This window comes from Schistocerca cancellata, chromosome 5 (assembly GCF_023864275.1).
Source record: "Schistocerca cancellata isolate TAMUIC-IGC-003103 chromosome 5, iqSchCanc2.1, whole genome shotgun sequence".
Classification (NCBI taxonomy): Eukaryota; Metazoa; Arthropoda; class Insecta; order Orthoptera; family Acrididae; genus Schistocerca; species Schistocerca cancellata.
Window position 1 is genome coordinate 733,548,840 of NC_064630.1, and position 26,161 is coordinate 733,575,000.

Genomic DNA, 26,161 nt, shown 5'->3' on the forward strand with positions numbered 1-26,161 from the left:
TGTCCCTGTGTGCTCTGAACGTGTTTACGCATGCCACCAGTCCTTCTACTTGGTACTCTGAATGTGTCTACAAGGGACAGGTACAAAGACGCATGCATTAACATGTCCAGAGCAGTTAAAGGGTTAAAATACTACAAGATGTTAATACATTTTAGGTAACAGAAATACAAATGTAAATGAGGAGGCTCTTTTGGTCACAATTATTTCATACATATTTGTTTGTTGTTTGAAAATATTTACTATTGATCACAATACGAAGCAAATACACACAAAGATGCAAAATACATACTTACATGATACAAAACTTCACTGAAGCATGTGCTCAAAATGCTTCCCCTCTGCTGCAATGCACGTTTGTAGTTGCCATTCGAATGATTTGTGAATGGCTGCAAGGGTGTCACGTAAGATATCAATGCACACTTTGATGATACGTTGCTTCATATCGTCTGGCGTAATTGGTATTTAAGCATACACTTTCTGTTCTATTGCTCCCCACAGAAAAAAACCAAGAGGGGTCAAATCAGGAGACCGGGCTGGCCACTTCACTTCAGCACATTGTCCTATCCAACAGTCTGGGAACTTTTCATTTAACAGCTCTGTAGCCACAAGGGAAGAGTGAGCAGGACAGCCATCTTGTTGGAACCACATGCACTGACATGTAGTTAGTGATACCTCTTCCAGCAAAATGGGCAGAACGTTTCGCAGGAACTGTGCATTGTTATTGCCATTTAGTATACCCAAAATGACGTACTGTCCCACAATGACATTTCCAACGATTCCGCATCACGCGTTAACACTCCATGGTTGCTGATGCTATACCTATCGAAGCCAATGAGGGTTCTCTATTGACCAGTAATGCATATTATGCAAATTCACATTACCATGGTTGGTGAAAGTCGCTTCATCAGTAGAAAGCACCCGTTGAAAAAATGTTGGATCATTTTGTAGGTGCTGCAGAGCAAACCAGCAAAATTCCTGGCACCTTTTGAAATCCACACTGGAGAGTGCTTGATGTAATGAGAGATGAAACAGGTGAAATCTATGCCAGTGCAATATGCGTAGAACACTTCTCTGACTTATACCACGTTCCGAGGCGACATGTTGCGACAAAACAGTAGGGTTGTTATGTGCCAACGCTAGAACGCCCTCTTCATGTACCTCGCCAGTTGCATTTTTCTGCCTTGTGCTCTGTATGGCGTTCCATGATCCCAATTCAAGTAGTTTCATGCAAATACATGCAAGAAGCTGGCACTTAGGATGCTTATGATCAGGATACAGCTCTCCACATCACTTTATTGCTCTAACAGCATTTCTTCTGCTTTCACCACAAGAAGCATATGTAACTTTACTTTGTTGTCGTACGTGTCTGCTCCAAGAAACTGTGACAGAAATGAGAGGTCTCATTACCCCAGCAGCACAATTATAACCTTCTCTCCAGCTACCTCATGCGTCACCTTTTGGTGTTATCGAGAAACAGGAAAACAACACCTTCCCTGATAAGTTCCTCAGTGGTCAACAGGAAAGGTCGCATTGGACAACGCTGCTTCGAAGGACGAATACGATACGGGAACATACGTTTGTCTCAAAAACTATTCGCCTAAATATTATGATATACACATATTTGAAACCATCTTTTTAAGCCCATCATGTTATGCAAAAATTTAACATAGAGTTCCATTAAAAAAAACAAAGATGGCCTCTTATCTCTGTAATGAAAAATAGCACAAACGTGAAATGTGATGTATTCAAGTAGCCCCTGTACCTGCAATTCACTGTCCAAACGGCATCTTTGTATCTATTATGGTTGGGGAGGTCCAAGGGGTGTTATGACTTAGCTGCTGTACCTTGTATAAACGACCGTGTGGATAAAATTGAAACCTGCATGAGGTTGATCATGGTGCTGCTTTTGTATATGGAGAAGTTGCAATGCTAGAAAATTGTAACATACTGCAGGAAGATAATCACAGGATGCAGGCTTGTTGTTGGGGTTGGCAATTTACCCTCAACATAAACAAATATAAATTTTTTGCACATAAGTGACTGGAAGTCTCTATCAATCAATCACTGTAAGCAGTCACATCCATTAAATTTCTGAGTGTCTGCATCATCATCATCATCATCATCATCATCATTTAACAGTTGCAGTTTGCTGGGTACTGGTAATGAGCCTCTTCCACTTCATCCTATCCAAATACACCTGTTCACGGAGAACATCATCCGCTGTCCGTCCTCTGGTCACTAGATCAGCTTTAATCAAGTCCATCCATCGGGTTTGAGGTCTTCCTTGAGCTCTTTTCCCATTCACCTGTCTTTCCAAATTTATTTCGGTTGTTCTAGTTGGTTCCATTCTCATCACATGCCTGTACCATTGAAGCCTAGATGTGCCAGTTTGATCTAATAGGGATGTCTTTATTCCAGCTTCTTTCCTCACCACTTCATTCCTTAACTTGTCTGGATGGTGGATCTAAGAAATTTCATATCTGATGCTTGCAGTCTTGATGGTTCTCTTTTTGTGAGGGTACATATTTCAAAACCATAGGTCAATATTGATATGAAATAGCTATTAAACATCACCAGTCTGGCCAGTTTTGGAATCAAGTCATCCCATAAAAGTGATCTTATTTGGTATAATTCAGATCCTTTTTGCACTCTGTTGGTGACACTTGCTGATTGTCCATCTCTGTTGACTGCAATCACCACTGTCTTGGTCTTGCTGATGTTGAGGTTATATTTTCGGAACTGAGATTTCCATCATCGAGTCTGATCTGTACTGCCTCTTCAGTTTCACCTCATATCATGATGTCATCAGCAAAGACAAATGCATTCAGTCCACCTGACTTCTCCTTGACATTCTTCATTATAGCATCCATAACAGGGGGGACAGTGCACTTCCTTGCTGAACTCCACTCTTGGTCTCAAACCATCATGATACCAAGAGTGGAGTTCAGCAAGGAAGTACACTGTTCTGAGTGTCTGCATATGGAACAGTTTAAATTAGAGTGACCACATGCCAGACTGAGATTCATTTAAAGAATCCTCTGGAAGTATATTTCACCTTGAAAGAGGAACCTTAAAAAGATCTCATTTAGCCATTATTTGAGGATTGTTTATCAGTCTGAGACGTTTACCAAATAGCAGAAAATAGAGAAGGTCCAAAAAAGGTCATTGATTGGCGACTCCATGTTGTCTTGTGCACTACGACCAGGTAACAGGTATACTTGAAAAAAGAGACAGCATTGGTCGTATATTTTTCTATTGCAAAATCGATTTTCTGTCACTGAGTGACCATCTTCAGTGCTATATTGTATAACAAATTGGGATGCACTGTTGTTACTAGGCTTATGGCAATCACATAGACTGAGCAGTCTGTATGATTGCCGTAAGCCTAGTAACAACAGTGCATCCCAATTTGTTATACAATATAGCACTGAAGATGGTCACTCAGTGACAGAAAATCGATTTTGCAATAGAAAAATATACGACCAATGCTGTCTCTTTTTTCAAGCAATGCATTTCATCGCACATTCATTTAGTAAGTGCAGAAGAGTCATGGAGATGCTTATTCAATTACACAGACAGATGCAACAAGAGATATGTTGTGCATCATCATGTGGTTTTCTGTTTAAATTCTGTCAACTTATGTTCCTTTGATGTATATCTTGTGAAAAGACCATTAAGGTAAAATTGGAGAGATTCAAGCTTGCATGGAGGTCTGTCAGAATTACTTCTTCCCACACACAATTTGTGACTGGAATAGCAAGATGGGTAAGTCACAGCCAAAGTATCCTCTGTCACACACCATGAGGTGACCTGTGGAGTATAGATTTAAATGTAAATTAGAGAACACATTACATTAGCAAGAAAGTTCTACAAAAATAATTGAAATATGTTCTTAGAGAATCCAAATTATAAGCTGGAAAATGACACTCTGACAGACTGCAAGTAATACCATTACATGTTTAAGACACCTATTAAAATATTTCCATCTAGCAGCATACTCTGCAGACCACTGTGAGGTTCATGATGGAGGGAACTTAGCATGGTATCACACTCTTGGATTTCTTGCTTTTCCAATTGTGAATGGATTCTAGAAGGAATAACTGCTTAATGCCTCTTTGATGATTATCTCTGCCCTTTTTTATATCCTGTATTAGCCCTATCTTATGTAGGTTTGATATTCTAGCAGTCAACCTTGTTGCCTAATCAGTTTATTTGTTAGTTACTACCAAAGTTGTCATTTTCACAATATTAGAGTTTTCAGTCAAGACTACTTCTAGTTTATTGACATTTCCCAGGGGTCTCATAATGTTTGATGAAATATTGATATGCACTGAATTCTACTTTTTCTGTAGCCACTGAACAAGCTCCAAACAGAGAACTCTTGTAAGAAAGGATACTTGTTAGCCTCATTCATAGTACGAAGGCCCTACCCCTCGTACCCAGTTAGAACATTCGTTAGGTCAGTCCTACTCACTACCCTCCCATTAATCAGTTCAAGCAGCCTCCCCTAAGCAGACTTATTAATGTGTAAGCAACACCTTATAAACCTATGTCTACCTGTTGTCAAGGATGATATCAGTCCAACATCAAGAGTACTAGCCTTTGTTTCAACAGTGGATGAAAGAAAGAACACCTGCTGTAGGTTTTTGCCACAATGTGTTTATGAATTTGTCTGCTGCCACTAGGTAAGAAAGAATCTTTCTGCCTGACAAAAAAAAGTGAAGCCCCCAGAAGACGTGGTCTGATGTCAATGTAACTTCATACATGTATACACCATCAGCAGATATGTAAATGATTAGAATTGCAATTCTTTGCAACAGCTAGAATGGCCACCAGAGTGCATTAGTGTTGTCTGGTAGGGTATACAATGAGCATGAACAGTATTGGATGTTGAGTGATCACTGTGAGGAACAGGGAGATAGTGCATATTCATATGAGACAGTGTTATCATCATGTCACAGAGTTTGAAAGGTGCTTCATAATCGGTCTTCGTTTGGCCAGCTGGTCGAATTGCCAGTATCCAGAGTTGTAGGGTATTCGGGTGTGACAGTGATCTGATTTTTGACTTTGTGGAAATGTGAGGGCAGCATACTGATTGTCAACCGTGACGTCTGAGTGCTACAAGGGAAGATCGCCAAAGTGTGCGCTGAGCCTGTCATCTAAGAACAAGTAACAGATACCAAATTAGCTAATTACTGTCCCATGGGTAGATTGCCATTATCACCACAACAAACACAGCTGCATTTTGAATCGTGCTGTGACTGGGAAGTGTGGACTGCTGATAAATGACACTACATTGTGTTCAGCAATGAATTGTGATTCTGCGCCATAACACGTGACCATCCTTGGTAAGTATGGCAGCAATCTAGGGTGAGGTCCTACTCTTCCAACATTTTGGAGATGCAGCTGCATGCCCTCGGGAAAAATTTCTACGGAATCCAAACTGATTATCCCCGAGGTCGGCTTCTACCAGTTTTTCCATTCATATGTAAAGAATTCGCGTTTGTATTTTGCAGCTGTGACTTATTAAACTGATAGTTCGGTAATTTTCACATCTGTCAAGGAAACGTAGTAGGTAAATATGGATTGGGAGTAAGAAATGAAAGAGGATGCCGTGTGGTAGAATTTTGTACTGAGCATAACTTAATCATAGCTAACACTTGGTTCAAGAATCACGAAAGAAGGTTGTGTATGTGGAAGAATCCTGGAGATACTAGAAGGTATCAGATAGATTATATGATGGTAAGACAGAGATTTAGGAACCAGGTTTTAAATTGTAAGACATTTCCAGGGGCAGATGTGGACTCTGACCACAATCTGTTGGTTATGACCTGTAGATTAAAACTGAAGAAACTGCTAAAAGGTGGGAATTTAAGGAGATGGGACCTGGATAAACTGAAAGAACCAGAGGTTGTACAGAGTTTCAGGGAGAGCATAAGGGAACAATTGACAGGAATGGGGGAAAGAAATACAGCTGAAGAAGAGTGGGTAGCTGTGAGAGATGAAGTGGTGAAGGCAGCAAAGGATCAAGTAGGTAAAAAGACGAGGGCTAGTAGAAATCCTTGGGTAACAGAAGATATATTGAATTTATTTGATGAGAAGAGAAAATATGAAAATGCAGTAATTGAAACAGGGAAAAAGGCATACAAATGTCTCAAAACTGAGATCAACAGGAAGTGCAAAATGGCTAAGCAGGGATGGCTAGAAGACAAATGTAAGGATTTAGAGGCTTATCTCACTAGGGGTAAGATAATACTGCCTACAGGAAAATTTAAGAGACCTTTGGAGAAAAGAGAACCACTTGTATGAATACCAAGAGCTCAGATGTAAATCCAGTTCTATGCAAAGAAGGAAAAGCAGAAAGGTGGAAGGAGTATATAGAGGGTCTATACAAGGGCGATGTACTTGAGGACAATATTATGGAAATGGAAGAGGATGCAGATGAAGATGGAATGGGAGATATGATACTGTTTGAAGAGTTTGACAGAACACTGAAAGGTCTAAGTCAAAACAAGGCCCCGGTAGTAGACAACATTCCATTAGAATTACTGACAGCCTTGGGAGAGCCAGCCCTGACAAAACTCTACCATCCGGTGAGCAAGCTGTATGAGACAGGCGAGATACCCTCAGACTTCAAGAAGAATATAATAATTCAAATCCCAAAGGAAGCAAGTGTTGACAGATGTGAAAATTACTGAACTATCAGTTTAATAAGTCACGGCTGCAAAACACTAATGCGAATTCTTTACAGATGAATGGAAAAACTGGTAGAAGCCGACATCGAGGACGATCGATGTTGGAACACCTGAGGCAATACTGACCCTACAATTTATCTTAGAAGATAGATTAAGGAAAGGTGAACCTACATTTTTAGCATTTGTAGAGAAAGCTTTGACAACGTTGACTGGAATACTCTCTCTCAAATTGTGAAGGTGTCAGGGGTGAAATACAGGGAGGGAAAGGCTATTTACTATTTGTACAGAAACCAGATGGCAGTTATAAGAGTCGAGGGGCATGAAAGGGAAGCAGTGGTTGGGAAGGGAGTGAGACAGGGTTGTAGCCTCTCCCCAATGTTATTCAATCTGTATATTGAGCAAGCAGTAAAAGAAACAATAGAAAAATTTGGAGTAGGTATTAAAATCCATGGAGAAGAAATAAAAACTCTGAGGTTCGCCAATAACATTGAATTCCGTCAGAGACAGCAAAGAACTTGGAAGAGCAGTTGAACGGAATGGACAGTGTCTTGAAAGGAGGATATAAGATGAACATCAACAATAGCAAAACAAGGATAATGGAATGTAGTCGAGTTAACACGGGTGATGCTGAGGGAATTAGATTAGGAAATGAGACACTTAAAGTAGTAAAGGAGTTTTGCTATTTGGGGAGCAAAATAACTGATGATGGTCGAAGTAGAGAAGATATAAAATGTAGACTGGCAATGGCAAGCAAAGCGTTTCTGAAGAAGAGAAATTTGTTAACATCGAGTATTGATTTAAGTGTCAGGAAGTCATTTCTGAAAGTATTTGTATGGAGTGTAGCCATGTATGGAAGTGAAACATGGACGATAAATAGTTTGGACAGGAAGAGAATAGAAGCTTTCGAAATGTGGTGCTACAGAAGAATGCTGAAGATTAGATGGGTAGATCACATTACTAATGAGGAGGTATTGAATAGAATTGTGGTGGAGTTTGTGGCACAACTTGACTAGAAGAAGGGATCAGTTGGTAGGACAGGTTCTGAGGCATCAAGGGATCACCAATTTAATACTGGAGGGCAGTGTGGAGGGTAAAAATCATAGAGGGAGACCGAGAGATGAATACACTAAACAGATTCAGAAGGATGTAGGTTGCAGTAAGTACTGAGAGATGAAGAAGCGTGCAGAGGATAGGGTAGAATGGAGAGCTGCATCAAACCAGTTTCAGGACTGAAGACCACAACACCACCTTGGGTTTATTTATCAATTGTCATTTTTTATCTGTAGTTCATTGTTGTTATTTGAATTTATGTAGTGCCATTTTGTCTTTTGGAGATACTGAGTCGATCAGTGGATGCTGGAAAATGGAGAGCCAGATGGAACATTTCCAACACAGTCTTCCGTTTGAATTCAGTAGAGGGGTGATTGCTGTGGAGGCAGCCAGAAACAGTTGCATCATGTATGAGGATAATGCTGTTGGGCAGAGCACAACGAGAAAATGGTTTTCTCATTTTAAGGAAGATTGTTCTGATATTAATGACTCCCCCTGTTGAGGAAGACCTTTGGAGTTTATTGATTATACACATCAGTCCACAATGATTCATGTGATTGTACACAAGAAATGACAAATGTGATGAACTGAGATCATTCCACCATTGTGTGACATTTGCATGCAATGGGGAAGGTTCAGAGATTGGTTTATGGATATTGTATATTTTAAGCCAAAATCACAAAAATCTGTGGGTGACCATATGTGCATCTCTGCTTATTCGTCATCTATTGGCTTGTGAACAACTCCGACCATTCCTATCCTGTATCGTTACTTGTGAAGAGAAATGGTGTCTTTATGCTAACATAAAGAAAAGAAAGGATTGGTTGATCCCAAAGAAAGTAGCAGCTCCCAATACAAAGACCTACATGCATCCACAAAAGATAATTTTATGCATCTGGTGGAACAGCAACAGTGTGGTATACTATAAATTGCCTCCTTGAGGTAGCTTTCACTACCGACATTCATTGTCAACAAACTGAGACCTCTTACAGATGCAGCCCAAGAACAGTGACCAAGAAGACTGCGTGAAGTGATGCTACTCCATGATAACTCCCACCCACATTCTGGTAGACTGACAAAAAACATCATACAGCATTTTAGTTGGGAAGTCATTCCACACCCACCTTATTCACCTGATCTTGCACCCTCTGATTTTCATCTTTTCCACTCTCTATCGACAAAACCATATAATTTCTACAGTCATGGAACTGAAAAGTTATCCCAATGTTGACAGAGCATTGTAAATAGTGAAGGAGAATATATTACTGATGACTAAAGTCTCTATTATGTGTAAGTCTCTATTATGTGTATGTGTTGTGTTTATTAAGCTGATGGAAAAATCCTATGTGCTTGTATACCAACACAATACTTCAGGTCATGGCTGATAGTGATCGATGGAAATCTGAAGCCGTAATGATATAACACTGATATCCCGCGTCTTCATGTGTTACCTCTCACTTTTTTCTGCAAGACAAAACTCATCCATACATGGCACATGTCTCTGTGAACTGTCTATATCATGTTGAGGTACTGACATGGTCAGCAAGGTCCTGAAATCTGTCCCTGATAGAACATGTGTGACACCAGCTTGGATGTAAACTCTGATATCCTGGATACTGGCACTGGGACAAAGACCAGTTACAGCAGCTGTGGACCAGCTTGCCTCAGGAGAGGATGCAACAGCTTTATGACTCCCTACGCACACAGCAGAATCAGGTGTGCATCCAGGCCAAAAGTAGTATAACAACAGACTTATGAGCGAGCTCATACTGTCAAGTTCTTTGTAAACTTGGCTGCATTTTGTAATTATTGAAATAACATCACACCCCTCTCAACCTATGAAGTTTCATTTTGTTTTCTCATCCCTTTCTGGCAGATTCCATTTTTTTTTTGCCAGGCAGTGAATATAAGAATTGGGCACATCTCTTAGATGGTTCATTTCCATGTGCTGGTCCCCTACTACAAAGTACATGAAACACTGAGTGATTGTTGAATATATTTCTCATTGTTTGTAAACATTATTTATTCCTAGCCAAAACTCATCCATAGAGGTGGGGAAGATGTGTAGAAGAAATTTTTTTGTCTTACTTGTAAGATAAAAATCTAGAAAACTTTTTGTATTACTTGATAGGAGATCAATGAGTATGGTTGGCATACATATATATATGTTTAACTTTTTGTGTAACAGCAATCACTTCTCATCCCAGTCAAGCAAAATTGCGCATAATTTCTATGTTCTAGGTTCGACAGCTTTGTACTGAGCTACTCCCTAGTTACCCGGCACAGGAGTTTGTGTCAGTAACATTGAAGACACTTACTCAACTGGCAGCAGCAACTCTGGTTGACATACCCAGTCAGGTCAGTCAGATTATTTGGTAGCACAAGAAACTAGAAGGTGCAGCTGTTATGAACAGGTTTCTTTTCTTTCTTTTTCCATTGATATTAAGATAACCAAAAACAGAACTTGACTTGGATAGGGACATAGTAGGAAACTAACTGTGGCTTTGTTGAAGAAAGTGTCCATACTTTTAATGTACATGATGGAAAGCAAATGGGGCTCCACATAAACCATTCATGCAGTCCTGAGTTCTTAGCTGTATTTTATAATACGGGGTATGTCCACAGCCGGCCAGTGTAGCCGAGCGGTTCTAGGCACTTCAGCCTGGAACCGCCCGACCGCTACAGTCACAGGTTCAAATCCTGCTTCGGGCATGGATGTGTGTGATGTCCTTAGGTTAGTTAGGTTTAAGTAGCTCTAAGTTCTAGGGGACTGATGACCTCAGATGTTAAGTCCCATAGTGCTCAAGCCATTTGAAGCCATTTGGTATGTCCACAAAGTAAGTTCCATTTGGTTATATAAAACAAACATGTACAGATACAGAACAAATATTTATTGTACAAAAATCTACAACTGTTAAACTACTTTTCTACATAGCTTCCGGAATTTTGTAGGTACTTGTCACAGTGTGGCACAAGTTTTTGTATGCTTTCTTCATAGAAGGTTGCGTCTATGCAGTCAACCATATGGTAATGTGTTCTTTCAGCTCGTGATCATCGTTGAAGTGTTGACCATAAAGGTCAGATTTTAGGTGTAAGAAGAGATGAAAGTCGTTATGAGCAAGGTCCGGGCTGTATGGAGGATGATCAAATGTGTCCCAGTGAAATTACCGTAAGAGTTGTTTGGTCACATTCACCGTGTGAGGTCGGGCATTATTATGCAAAAAAACAACACCTTTTGACAGTAATCCATGGCACTTGTTCTACACTGCGCGGTGTAATTTCTTAATGGTCTTTCAGTAACCATGTGCGTTGATTGTTTGGCCTCATGGAAAGAAATCAATCGGCAAAATGCCTTTTCTGTCCCAAAAAATGGTGCACATGACTTTTTGAGGTGTCAAGATTTGCTTAGGCTTAACCTTTGTTAGGGATGAAGTGTGCCTCCATTACATTGATTGCCTTTTTGTTTCAGGGGTGTCGTACGATACCCAGCTTTCATCCCCCATGACTATCCGAGAAAGAAAACCATCACCTTCTTCATTGTACCGTGTCAAAAACTGAAGTGCACTGATCATCTGTTGTTTTCTGTGTTGTTCAGTAAGAATTTTGGGTACACAATGTGAGCAAAGTTTTCAAAATTTCAGTTTTTCAGTAACAATTTCATGAATTAGTGATCGTGAGATTTGCGGAACTTCCATAGCAAGGGCACTAAGTGTAAACTTACAGTTGTGCTTAATCTTCTCTTCAGTTGTGTGAACCAATTCATCAATAACCACAGGCAGGCATCCACTTCGTTCTTCATTGTGCACTTGATCATGTCCTTCATTGAACAGTCTGACCCATCTTATAACCATTGAATCACTCATAGCATTTTGTCCTTAAACCTTGCAGATATGCCGATGAATTTCCTTTGGTTTAATTTTCTTTGCATTTAGAAAATGAATCACAGATCTGATTTCACACATAGTGGCATTTCCGTTATAAAGAAGCACTACAAAGCACACATCGGCAGCAGCAATCTGAAAATGTCGTACATGTCTTCTCCATGAGTTAGAGTAACTGCCGCACAACCTCATAACTGCGATTGTAGCGCTGCCGCCAATAGAAGTAGAAACAGAACTTACTTTGTGGACGACCCTCATATTATGCATCTAGCAACTAACAGCCAAATCCAAAAGCATCAACTAACATTAAGAGCTTCTTAAGAGTGTAGTTTTCCTGCTCAGTAACAACAAAAATACTTACTTACAGAGATCATAATATTTTAAGATGTGCTTAATTTAATTGACAGTGGTGAATTCAGAACAAAAATACTTATAGAGATAGTAATATTTTAATATCTGCTTAATGTAATTGACATTGGTGAATTCGGCTGTGAACTAAGTAAAGTTGGCCACTTACCTCATGAGCAGAGGGTTAAGTATTATAGTCACTGCGGTGTTGGAGGATATGAGAGGGGTAATGTTTTCTTATTTGTTTTCCAGTACACACAACTCATGGTCGTGTGTGACTGGAACCAATCAGCTGCTACAGTATAAATTTTGACATGGGAGTAACATGGATTTATAAATGCTCATTACAGTGACAGTCATCTTCAAATGTGATACTTATTTCTAACAATGCAGTGCATGGAGAAAACTGACATTTAGATCAGTTATCAAACTTCTGCGATGGTGTCTCATGTTCAGTAGAGCATTGAAAAATAATTGTAAATACTGTTATTAATCAAAGTCATTTGTGTACATAGTAAGACCAACACTACTTCACCAAGCAACTATAGTGTCACAACTGTTAGATCGCTGATGGTGGCAGAAATGTGAAACCAGACCACAGTCAACATGAAGTGTTCTACATGGTGCTTACATGTAGTGATCAGTACTTTGTGTCCACTAGCAAACTTTTTTTGTGTCTAACTGGCATTTGTAAGTGCTCTTCAAGGTGTAGGAACAAAGACTTGTGAGGTCGAGGTTTTATTTCACATTTTCCCTGGGTACTTACTATCATGTAAATGGCTTAGCACATGTAGATGTTTATTGCTACTGTAGCCTGATTAAAATTAGATTATACTTAACTGTTAGTGCACATGTTGCCTGATATCTGACTGGACCAGTCATATCTTACAGTCTGGTGTACAAACTCTGCATGGTTGCCATCTGTCTGACATGCACTGTGTTGTTACAGTCAGTGCCCTGTGATATGTAGCAATGCAGGTCATCCCTTTCTTTGCAATCAGGTGCAAAGCAATTTTCATCGCACTGTAATGACAGTACTGTCTCATGTGATAGTCAAAGATTCTGCATCTAGAAGACGCAATTAGGATTGCATGCAGTTGAATAGAAGCAAATATGGATGATATGGCTAAGAAAGTACATCACAAAGCACATTAAGTAAAAAAAATTATATTTAAATTTACTTTGCTGGTTTAGAAAATAAAGGTACAGGTTCAAGAACAAACCTGTAATTGCTTTTACGTAGTCATTCATATATGAAGGATACAGGAAAAGAAGGGCCTTCTCACCATTTTGTCATTTCCACGTGTAACTGTTTGAGCCATGTTGCTGTGGTAAATAAGGCCATGTCATTATTTTCCATTGAGTTTTTTCCATTGAGCATTGCTGATTGTGACCATACCACCAAATTTAAATTCAGGCTTTTTCCTTCCACCTTTTTCTTTGTTTTTCTGCTTTTATTTAACTTAAAATTCATTAATCTGTTATGAAAAGCACTTTTGCAACTTTTTAAAATGATCTAAGACAATATTGAAATATACAGTGAAACCTTGCTTTTAAACTTTTCAAGGGACTGCAAAAGAATGGCGTAAAATGTGGGGAATAAATTTTTACCTTGTTGTGTGTGTGTGTGTGTGTGTGTGTGTGTGTGTGTGTGTGTGTGTGTGTGTGTGTGTGTGTGGTTACCTGAATTTTGTACTATATTTACCTACTGACAAAACAGGAACTGGTTAACTGTCCGGGAAGTAGAAACGTATGACTTAGTTTCGTTCATCATCATCCATGTTTTTGGAAAGCCTGAAATTGTGTCATTCATTATTTAAATAACAAAACACTGCATCAGTTACGTATTTTTTCATGCTTAGTTAGACTCCTTCTGTGAATATACTCCTATTGTCAAATTTACATAAGTATTTTGTGTGATGTCTGCATATATGCTTTTCTGCATCTCTTGCGATGTGGTCTTTTTGAGGTTATAAGGTACTGTGCCCCCTCCATGTGTGAAACATCACAAGAAATAATTATCTAAATATTTGCACTTGACAACGAGAATAATTTTTTCAAGACATGTTTTGCTAAGCATGAAAAAGTACTTAACTGGTTTAGTGTTTCATTATTTAAACAAGAAACATTTGAGCAATGCAAAGATGTTCACTAACAGTACAAGTGGCCAGGCAAGAAAAAATGTGAAATGTGCTTTTGAGCTGTCAATACAAGCGCAACAGTCACAAAGTTGCTCATGTGCTGTAGAGACTGAAAACTGTTGTGATGATACATTATTCCCATAAACGTAGTCACTATGTTTATATGAGGCTCCCAACACTGTATTTTATAAACCGATTTCACAGTACCATTTCTGGTTGCTGATGTAGACATGACAAAATTTATTCTGGAAATCCATTTCAAGCTGCCAGTTTACCATTTCCACAACCGATTTTCACTCCCATGTAAATGGATAACCAGTTTTGAAATGTGCTTGGATTGTCAGGTTACATCTTGTTCTTAAAATATTCAGTTAATATGGATGGGGTGAGTTATTGTGCGTTGAAGGAGAATCAGAAATATTGGACTGGACATCAAACTGTCTACCTCTAATATTTAAGTGAAGAGAAATATCGACTGCGCTGGCTAAATGTAAACATGACAGTGAAAATCGGTTTCTTTTGAGTAGCGCGTTCTTGTTTTAGGAAACTGCTTAACATTCATAAGCATTGCTTAAAGGGCAACGTCATGCCTGGATCATTTTATGCCAATTACATCAGTTTTTTTCTCCACGAACAGTGTTTCATAAAGCGTAAATTGTGGGAAATTATAGGTATGTTAACACAAAATCAGGTGCGAATTAACATTGTGGAAAGAGGAAATTTGACAGGAGTGATAAAAAGTGTCACAAATGGCAGGAAACCGTTAATTCCAGGAAAGTAAAAGCAAGGTTATACTAAATGAGAGTTGGTCCGTCCTGTAATTTTTGCACTTTTGGTTTCTTTCATTACCTTTTCTAGCTTGAAGATTCTAATCTCATTTTTGTGAAGAACTAAATGAAACTTCCTGACAGATTAAAACTGTGTGCTGGTCCAAGACTCAAACTTGAGTCCTTTGCCTTTGGTGGGAAAGTGCTCAACCAGCTGAGCTATCCAAGCACGACTCACGACCTGTCCTCACAGATTCACTTCCACCAGTACCTCATCTCCTACCTTTCAAACTTCATAGAAGCTCTCTGCGAAACTGGCAAGACTAGCACTCCTGAAAGAAAGGGTATTGCAGAGTCATAGCTTAGCCACAGCTTAGGGGTGTTTCCAGAATGAAATTGCTGGAGTGTGCACTGATAAGGAGTGCCAGTCTTGCAAGTTTCTCAGGAGAGCTTCTGTGAAATTTGGAAGGTAGGAGATGAGATACTGGCGGAAGTAAAACTGTGAGGATGGGTCATGAGTCATGCATGAGTAGATCAGTCGGTAGAGCACTTCCCCATGAAAGGCAAAGGTCCCGAGTTTGAGTCTCAGTCCACACAGTTTTGATCAGTGAGGAAGTTCCATATCAGTGCACATACTGATGCAGAGTGAAAATGTCATTCAAGAACTAAATGATGTGCGAGGTATCTTTCCTCATTTGTTGTACAACAGCAGGGCTCTTAACATTAAAAGACTGCTCACACTGACAGGACCGGAGTTTGAATCCCTGTCACAAAAACTTGTTAACACTGCAGGTGTATGTAGAAAGAGTACATAGGGAGAGGTCCACGAGAAAAACACCAAGAACCTAAGCAGTGAATGGAGAGTAAGTACAGTATATTCCTAAATAACTAGGTCTGCACTTTTTTCTAAAATATTCAAACTGACACTCATGTCTGAAGTTTGTTTTGATTCAGTATTTAATTCAATGAAACCTGTAGTTCATTGATTTACAATTAAATCAGACTGTACAGATACGTCAAAATGTAACTCCCTTGTTACATTTACAATAGTCAACTCTAATTTGGATATTTGATTATTTATTTCTACTGCTCTTTCCAAGAATCAATAATATGTTGATCAATTTTCTGGTTAGTTACTTGTAATTCTTTAAATTCCACTCCATGGACCTGAAAATTACATTTTAAATTGACATTGGTAATATCTAGCTTCCCTTTTAGTCCAGTGAATCTAACTCTTTTCACGTCTACATTCACATTAGTAGTATCCAGTCTAGCCCTCAGTTCATCTCTTTGAGCATCTGCCTCTCTTTTAGGTCAGCAATAGCCTTCTACAACTCTTCCATTTTACTGCTTCTTGCTGGCATACATTTACAAAATACCCAGTTCAAAAGAAATCTCCTCTCACTAGCAGCAGTCAGTGTACGTGTTGCTAAACAAATGGTTTTAACCCACATACATTTTTAACTACCTCACGGCATACACAACCATCATAAAAAAAACCTCCTATTTAACACAGTTCACCAAAAACGTGGTTGCATAGCTTGCTGTATCACAATGCTGACTGAAAACCGATTTGCTGTACTCATTGAGCTGTGTTGTTGATAGGTGCGCAGCTGACATTGCTGCTACCCAGTGTTGTGGTATAGCTTTGGAGTTGACGAAACAGTCATAGCCCTTTGCAGTTTTGGCCACCAGTCTTCCAAGTTGTATACTTTATAAATTCTTGTAATTGTTGTCAATTAATTTGACTAATATTCGTTGACCTATTATTTCTTCTCATATGTCTTAATTTGTAGTGCTAGTTTTCCTGGCACTTCATCGTAATATTCTGTTGTTGACAATATATCGATCCTGGATTTTCCATTATTCTGTTGTTGACTTGGTTGTCAATGATAGCAGCAATAATTTCCAGTAAATCTTTGGGTAAAATCATAAATTTCTTCAATAATCCATTTTTTGGATATTGCTGTTATACACAATTTAATTTACTTCCAGCAGAATTTGTTCTGGGTCCTCTCAATAGGGCACCACAATATGATTTTAATCATAATACTTTTTCCAATTAACAGCCTTCTCTTTTGAATATTTTAAATACATACTTTGAGCCCAGTATGTGTTTCCAACACTTTAACTCTTCTCAAAAGCAACTCTTGGTTCACTTAGATTGGGTTATCAACTTTTAATGTTGAGGCCGTGTGGAATGTGACATCTCGCTGTCGTGAACAGTGGACTGGTGCAGTATTATGAGTAGATGGGGTAAATGTTAACGAAAGGAGGAAGCACAAACAGCAGTCAGAAGGTTCAAAGTAATGAAGTGTCCTGGAATAGTCTTCATAAAGCTTTGGCCAGTTTGTGGTAATTACTTAGTGACAGCACTCAGTGCAACAAGCTAGGAATAATTCAGATGTAACACTGCTGCTGGTATGATAGACATATGATATACATGTAATTGCATGGAAAAGAAGGGGTAAGGGCATGCCGCCATCTTTTACCTCACAGATATCGACAACACTTCCATCCTATTGAGGACACTGTGCATTTCAGCCAACATAATGGCACTTCATATGATAATAATGTCATAGAACGATAGACTTATAACTATTGATCTTGTGTAAATATTGGCACTATATTTTTACTTTATTCCACAAAGTAACTATTACTGTGGATATCTCCATCTTCTCCAACTTCTGTCAAAGTGTCTTCTACGTTTTCAGCTTCTTCAACCAATCACCAAAAGTAAAAATGTTCATATATGGTAAGGCGGTAAAGGATGCTATGCAAAACTGACTCCTTCATCAACCCAGGAGTTTTTCATTTACTTTGAAAGTATTGGGAATGGGATCTGTGATTGATATCAGTGGCAATTATGTATTGTTTTACTTGCTTTGAAAGCATTGATAGTGGAGCAGTAATTAATATCAGTGGCAATTATGTGTTGTTTTAATGTTACATAATAACTATTGTTATAATATCCTGTAACTAAAGTAATATTTTGTGTGTGTAACTGTAGTCTCCTTTTCATGTAAACTTATCTTACACCAACACTCATTCACAGGTGACTCTGCTTCTGGAGTACCTGCGCGAGGATCCACGCTGGGCAGTGAAGGCACAGGTAGTGCGCGATCTTCGTGCTCTGGCTCAGGTTGGCGCACACTTGTGGCCTGCAGGTGCCGTGGAAGCTCTGCTGGAGGTGGCAGATACGACACCTTACGAGCTACTGCTGTCTCGCATCCTTGACATTCTGCTGGTGCTTGCTCAGTCCGCTGCCACTTGCCAAGCACAGTTGGGATCAGGTTATTACTTCATGAAAAATTCCATACACTGTACTGTTCCTATGTTAAAAACTGATCAGTTTCAGCCACCTAATAATACCATACAATTTTGTCTCCAGCAATTGGGCATGTTTTTTGTAGTAGGCCTACAGCCCCAAAGTAATCAAATTGTCAGGTCATCTTTCACTCAAGGGTAGTAATCCGCAATATGTTTGCTAACTTGGAACACTTTTTTCTGATTTTTATTGGTTCTGTCAGTTAGGGCATGTCTGTATGTGAATTGTTCTGGATGCTGCAATTACACTGAGAAACTTATGAAAACATTTAAATATATTACACTTAATTACTGCGTTGTCTCAATAGAGTGTTAAAAGCTTACAATCAGTCAGAGTTGCTGTGCTGTCCCTATACACTGAGGTGACAAAAGTCATGGGATAGCGATATGCACAATTACAGGTGGCACTGGTATCACATACACAAGGTATGAAAGGGCAGTGCATTGGTGGAGCTGTCATTTGTACATCAGGTAACGGTTTCCGAAATGATTATGGCCGCATGATGGGAATTAATGGACTCTGAATGTGGAATGGTATTTGGGGCTGGACGCAATATTCTGTCAAGAGTGTGCCAAGAATACCAAATTTCAGGCATTGCCTCTCACCATAGACAACGCAGAGGCCAGTGGCTTTCAGTTAATGACCGAGAGCAGCGGCGTTTGTGTAGAATTATCAGTGCTCACAGACATGGAACACTGCATGAAATAACCACATAAATCAATGTGAGACAAACGATAAACATATCCATTAGGACAGTGTGGCAAAATTTGGCATTTATGGAGTGTAGCAGCCGATGACCAATGCAGATACCTTTGCTAACAGCACGACATCATGTGCAACACCTCTCCAGGGCTTGTGACCATACCTGCTGGGCCCTTGATGACTGGAAAACCATGGTGTGATCATATGAGTCTGGATTTCAGTTGATAATAGCTGATGGTAGGGTTTGAGTGTGGCATAGACCACACAAAGTGAGGGACCTCATTTGTCAACAAGGCACTTTGCAAGCTGGTGGTAGCTCCATTATGGTGTAAGCTGTATTTACATGGACTGGAGTATGTCCTCAGGTCCAGCAGAACTGTTCATTAACTGGAAATGGTTTATGTTTGGCTACTTGGACACCGTTTGCAGTCATTCATGGACTTCATGTTCCCAAACAATGATAGAACTTTTATGAGTGACAATGCACCTTGTCACCAAGCCATTGTTGTTCGTGATTGGTTTGTGGAACATTCTGGACAATTTGACCAAATGATTTGGGTTCCCAGATTGCCTGACATGAATCCCATTGAACATTCATGAGACATAATCGAGATGTCAGTTTGTGCACAAAATCCTGCACTGTCAACACTTTCATAATTGTGGATAGCTATACAGGCATCATGGCTCAATGTTTCTGCAGGTGATGTCCTGTGACTTGTTGAGTCCATGCCACATCAAGTTGGTGCACTACGTCAGACAGTAGGAGGTCCGACACGGTATTAGGAGGTATCCCATGACTTTTGCAGCTCAGTGTATTTCTGAAGATTGTATGGTAAAGCAACAGTGCTTCAACATACAAAATTATTTTTCCTTTGTGTTTACCATTATCATGTTGTATTGGATTGAGTTTTACCCTTGGTTGATCTTTGGACTTATGTTCCCCTACTCTGACTAATTATTATTTAAGTTAGTGGTTTGTGATTGTTCAGTTCTTAAGTACGTCTAAATCACTAACTTCAGTATGTGAATCTGTACCAATTTTCTACTTATTTTGGATGATTCATAATATTTCAAGTCTTTCTCACATTACAGTTTTCAGTTAGTATGGATGTTATGAAATTTAAGGTAATTAAATTGATGAGCACATGCCATCAGTGCAATGCATGAAACTTTTCAGTAAATCTAGATCACAACAATTATCATAACTTTTCAAACAGTATACAAAGCCAATTTCACAACTATTGATAAAATACACAAAACAAAAATTGTACTGTTTCAGGCAATACAAAAATTATCATGCAGAGTCAGTGTATTACAGCATTATCTAGAAAGCTGTGTGAACAAGACAGCATACAATAGTTTTCACATCAAATCATCACAATTTTCTCATCATAAGTTAACATTCTGAATGCCATACAAAATGTGCATATTGATATAGGTACCGTGTGCTGCCTGTTGGTAGTGTGCATGTTTGAGCAGCTTACAATCCCAATTGCTAATTAATGCAATAAATTCCAAAATCAAAAACAGCAGTCAAGGTAAAAGTTACATCAACCCGTAAGCAAAAGCCTTTAGAATTTGATAAAAATAACAACTTGTTGACATTTGCAACAAGACAGCAAAGTTATAGAACAATATATGGAGCGTGCAGAAATAAACAGTACTGGGTCTAATATAATGAGGTTCATCAAAATATGCTGAAGGCATATAATGTAAAGTCAATTGGAACAATAGCATATAAAAGTAATGGGCACAAAGTTTAACAGTGGTAGGAGTTCGTTACAACCACTCAATATCATCATCTTTTTTATCAGGCTATGCAACTTGGCTCAGACTAGACCTACTAAATATCCAGTTGTGCACATGAGTCAATCTTTAAGGAAACGTCAAAGTTTTATGGCCATATACTATGTCACATTTCTCTGCTGCATCAATCTCTAGGGTGTGGCAGCTCAGTGGAGATTTCAGAAAGCAACAAGGCTTGATCCAGTCTGGCCAAGATTGTATTCAGTCATCCTCTTAATAATTATGTAGTGAGAATTATGAAAGCTACTGAAGTTTCACCATCAGTTTCTCAAGGATACTGAAAAATCAACATTGCTCTGTCAATATGTGCTGCTGTGTTCTAATTATAAAAATTTTTCAGTCTATAACTGCAACTTCCACACCATGATTAGGAAATTAATGCTGAGGCAAATGATTTGTAAAGGAATCCAGTTACTATGTTTTACTCGCCATTGACACTTACCTTCATAAATTTATTTCACATTCAGAATCTCTGATAACCTCACTAGATGTACTTCAATTCTTGAAGACAATATATAAGCCACCACCATTAGCATCCAGTCTATCCATGTGATACACATTCCAATGGGAACTTATAATTTCACTTCTGGTTTCAGCCAGCTTTTAGTTCCTTGTATTGTGTGAATATTATTGTCCTTAATAAGTAAGACTACTTCCAGGATGTTTCTGCACCTTAACTTAAACCATATTAACTCTTTCTCTTTGGGCCCTAAAAGGATGACAGTTTCCATTCTGTACATAATCCTGCTGATCTACTTACTTCTTGCGCTTTGGTCTGTAATTAGTAATTGGTCTTAGGGAAGAGTGTGTCTAACCTACAAAACTCACATGTGCATAACACCCATACTCTGTCACTTGAATAACTGTTCCTGTGTATAGTTCTTGCCTGACCTGTTAAGGAGAGTAACGTAATTCTCCATATGATAGTTGAAATTGAGATTCTGAATTGTATCCAAGACTCTGGTTGAAGCACACCAGACCTTAGAGAAGATGCAATATGTAGCTGGCAGCACTTAATAACCACCAACAGATGAAGCACACAGATGAGATCCCCTCACCTGGGAACTATGCTGAATACACACAAGCAGTGCAAGTACCACAAAGGACTAGGGCAGACACTGTGCGATAACCACTGTGGTTGGACGCTGTAGGAAATTTGAAGGACAGAATTAGTAGTGCTGGTGCCAGAGTTGTACTTTGAGCAAGACCACAGATGCCTTCATCCATCGTCCCTTCTGAACTGAGTTGCTATTCCTACTTTGCTAATTATGCTGTTGATCAGTTTATCAACATTTGACAAACAAAAGCATTTGCTTTCAGCATGCATTTAACAGCTGTATCTGTAAGACATGTTAAACCATTATGATATGAACCTAACTAGTTGCGCTAACTTCAAATTCATATAAAGTTGTCACAAAAATAGTTGACTGTATAGAACATTTTAATTGTTTCATTAGTTGTAATCCATATTAGGGGTTCACATGTTCTTTAGTTACTGCAAGACCTAGTTGTTTATTTGAATGTTTTTGATAAAATGAAAAGTCACTGAGTCAGAATCATTGATTTTTCAGATTCACCTCTGATGTCACTTTGCGAGCGTAGCAGCTATTCAGCAAATCCAACAGTAGCTGCCAAGGCTGTGCAGGTGATGACTGATGTCGTGTGTTACTGGTTCGTTTGCACCATAATTGCTTCCTTGAAAATGTACTATTTTGTTACAGTGACATGAGGTACCATACTAGAATCCGCATATGACTTTGCCAATGTAAATGTAATAGTCTTCTCTGGCAAATTAAATTTTGTATATAGGATATTTTGCTCACAAGAGCAAATCAAAAAATCATACTGTATTTCCAGCCACAGTGTTTCATGCAGTACCCCAAGATTTTTAATGGCCCTGTAATAAATCACTTGCTGAAAATGTTTCTCTTAAGATACAGTTCTTTTTTTTTTTTTCATTTGCCTGCCTGGAAGGATGTAGTGGAAAATGAGATATTTGTTGCTTACCTCATACATTGTAGACTTTCATTGAAGTTGAAAGCCTTTGGCTGGGATAATAAATGGCACAAAATGTATATGCTCTGCCATTTTCAGGATTCAAAATATATTAATGACAATTGTTATCTTGTCAGTCTGTTGCTTTTATGTGTTGTACAGTGCAGCATATTAAATAAGTTGGAAAAAAAAGAAAGGTAAAAGAAGCAAAGGAATTACCAAAGATTGTTTCGAACCACGCTTATCCATCTACAACTGTGTTGGAGTTCCGTGACAGATGCACTGAGCTATTTACACATCAGGTTAGGTTTGCTGTTTTGAGGCATTTATTACCATATTTTACGAGCTGTAAGAAGCTACAGACTATAAGAGGCACCTTAATTTTTAAGCAACTTTTTTAAAAGTGACATTTTTACTATTTTTGTTATTAGACTGCAAAGCCAGAAAAAAAAAAATCATCTCAGGTTACAAAACCGCACTGACCTTTGAAGTTCCTGAAAATTGTCATCTTCCTTCTTCTTCCTTTTCTTCTTCTTCTTCTTCTTCCTCTTTGTCAACATTGTTGTCCTCTTCATATATAGTATCGTCTACATTGTCATCAAGAGTGTTACTTATGCTGCACTTCTTGAAAAATTTAACAATAATGTCTTCTCTCACTCAAGACCACTACTGTTTTATACACTGACACACGTGTTTGATTATAGGTTGGTTTAAACCTTCCTTTGGCGTGAATTCATGTTGGGTTTCATCCATCATCCATTTTTCCCATTCGTCTCTCATGTACACTTTAAATAGTTTAGGTATCAAGACATCAAGAGGTTGCAATTGTGAAGTAAGTCCTCCCAGAATAACAGCAAGTTCTGTATTTCCCTGTCTCAATTTCCCTTTCACAAAAGTTTTCAAATGGCTACTAAACTGATCTAGCACAAGAAGAGAACTCTTCATGTCACACTCTGTTAATCCATAAATCATACCAGCCTCATCCATCCAAATGTTGTCATGCATATGAAAAACACTACCTGGTGGCATTTCAGAAGGTTTTTGCATTGTTTTGTGCTTGAAAATGATCATTGGATTAAGTTTAATTCTGTCGACACAACATGGAAGGATAAAGGTGGTGTACGTTTTTTCATGTCCGCTTGTTTTTATAGTTACAGTTTTAGCACCTTCCATGGCAACAGTTCCGTCACTCGGCACATCAAATGTCACAGGAGTTTGTCCACATTAGCTATTTGGCTTAGTTCCACAATGGTTTTCTTTCAGTGTTGAATTATAAAGTGATGGAAAGATAATATTTTCTCTTCATTCTCTTGTAGCATTTTCTGAGATGCTTTGGTTTTCGTTCGCATGTTAAGCCCATGACATTTCATAAACCTGTAGCACCAATCAACTCCACCTTTAAAGTCTGTTAAGTTCTACTGTAGCACTAGCTTACAGGCATGTATTTGAATAGTTTTTGTATTAATTGCCATGCCATTTTGACGGTGTCCTTGAATCCATTTCAGTATGTCATCTTCTAGTTTTGACCATTTTCCATTCAGTCCTCTATTTGGACATCTAGTCTTCCTCATTTTTTCCAGTTCTTCTTTACTATTCCGCCAATTTCAAATGGTTTTTTTTTCTGTTGATGGAGGGCCTAAACACTGTTGTTTTTTTCCTATGATCTTACACATATGTATTAGTTTCAATTTATGGACCACATCATACGAATACCTTGTATTTATTTTCCATCACGGAACTAGCTTCTACCAAAAATATTGTACTGTTACCGATAACAAAAATCACTTTCAGTTCACGTTCACTGCCACCATATGCTTCAATGACACATTGTAGGCTAGACAGCATTCTAGATTTGTGATGGCAGGATGCGAGGGAGACAGTGTTAGCAAGCTTGTGAGTCCCCCCAACTCATGTTCATTGTATCAGTGCACTGCAGTTGCCAGTTGAATCAAATGTTACCAGATAGAGAGAGGTTTCCTGCGGCATCGAATATATGGCCATTTTTAAAACTGGCGGGAATTTTAAATAAGACACTGTACTTTTTACATTAATTTCAAGTTTAAAATGCACATGAATTTTGGAGGCAGTTTGTTGAAGGAAAAAGTGAGTCTTATAGTCCATAAATTATGGTAGCCTTGTTCATACTCGACATCACTATGGTGAATGCCTTTGCGAGTGGTAGATAGAGATGATTTACTTGTATGGTGTTAGTTTACTCTTGTTCTGAAATCCAAGAAGGTACATTTCATCCAATGATACTGACAATAACTAGTTTTCTTCATTGTTATTAAGGGTATTGAGCATGCTGTGTAGAATAAATGGCTCCCATGTAATTTGGTGCCAACATTAAATTTCATTTTCGGCTATTTTTTGTACTGCCAAGTATTAATGTAGAAAATAAAAACTTATGCTCAGATACTGTCAAATGAAAGCAAAGACAGTTCTGATTTATAGCATGACTATGTTTTTAGTATTTTATTTTTGTGAGTAGTCTACAGCTCTTTAGGTCATTTCACCCAACCTCGTATCCAAGCCTCTCGAACCGTGTATAAATCTTCCAAACTTCTTCACTGCATATCCTCCTCCATTCTACACAGGGTCTTAATCTTTTTCTCCTGTATGAAGTTTGCCACCACAGTATTTCTTTCAGCATTGCTCATCCCTTAATCGTTTCACATGCCTATATCATTTTAAATGCCAATTTTCCACCTCTTCAGTGATGTACATGGGGGTTTTTATTCATTTCCAGATTTCTTTGTTTGGGAGTTTTTGTTGCCTTTAAACTCCACAGCACCACAAAAACTCTGTTTGCACTCCTTCAAGTCTTCTTCCATTTTGTTTTGACTACGTTAATGAACGACAATTACCTGAGCTAACACAAATAATGAGTTTACTTTTTTAAATGTCTGTGTTAAACAGCACCAGTTAATATGTCACATTTCTTAACTTAGTGTCTTAAAGTCATGGAAAATAATTAGTGTTATGTGTGAGTGTTTTGAAATAAGTATTGCCATACAGTGCACAATCACACCACTGACCAAAAAGGAAGTACGGCATTAACAGATTTTTAATGTTTCAGCTCACGAGAAGATGTTGCCCATGATGTGTATCGTACTGTGGACACTGTCGAGCTGTTGTTCCTAGTTGTCGCTCCCACTGAAGACTGCAGCAGGCAACTGTCCACGTGTCTTCGTTGCGCTGTCTCTCTTTGTCGGCACCGTTCAGATTTGGTTCCACGTTTTGTTCAGTTACTAGGTGCACAACTTGTTGCTCAAGGTAAGTAACACTTCAAATATGAATTTGAGATTAGGAATTGGTTATGGAACAGCTTAGACTGCAGTGTAGAATTAAGTTCAGTAGAATTTCTGCCAGATAATCTGTAGTTGTTCATGTAATTCTTCCTCCTCTCCTGCTACTCTCTAAATATGTGCTGTTGAATAGTCCACCT

The 26,161-nt window shown here is 38.6% G+C and overlaps 1 protein-coding gene across 1 annotated transcript in view; it reads left to right on the forward strand.

Annotated features, from left to right (window-relative positions):
* The window catches only part of LOC126187326 (integrator complex subunit 7), a 160,479-nt gene that overhangs the window by 56,598 nt on the left and 77,720 nt on the right, over positions 1-26,161 (forward strand). Inside the window, 4 exon segments of the mRNA XM_049928344.1 lie at positions 9,987-10,103; positions 17,938-18,175; positions 22,290-22,389; positions 25,793-25,989. Of these exon segments, the coding sequence (XP_049784301.1) occupies positions 9,987-10,103; positions 17,938-18,175; positions 22,290-22,389; positions 25,793-25,989 (652 nt within the window).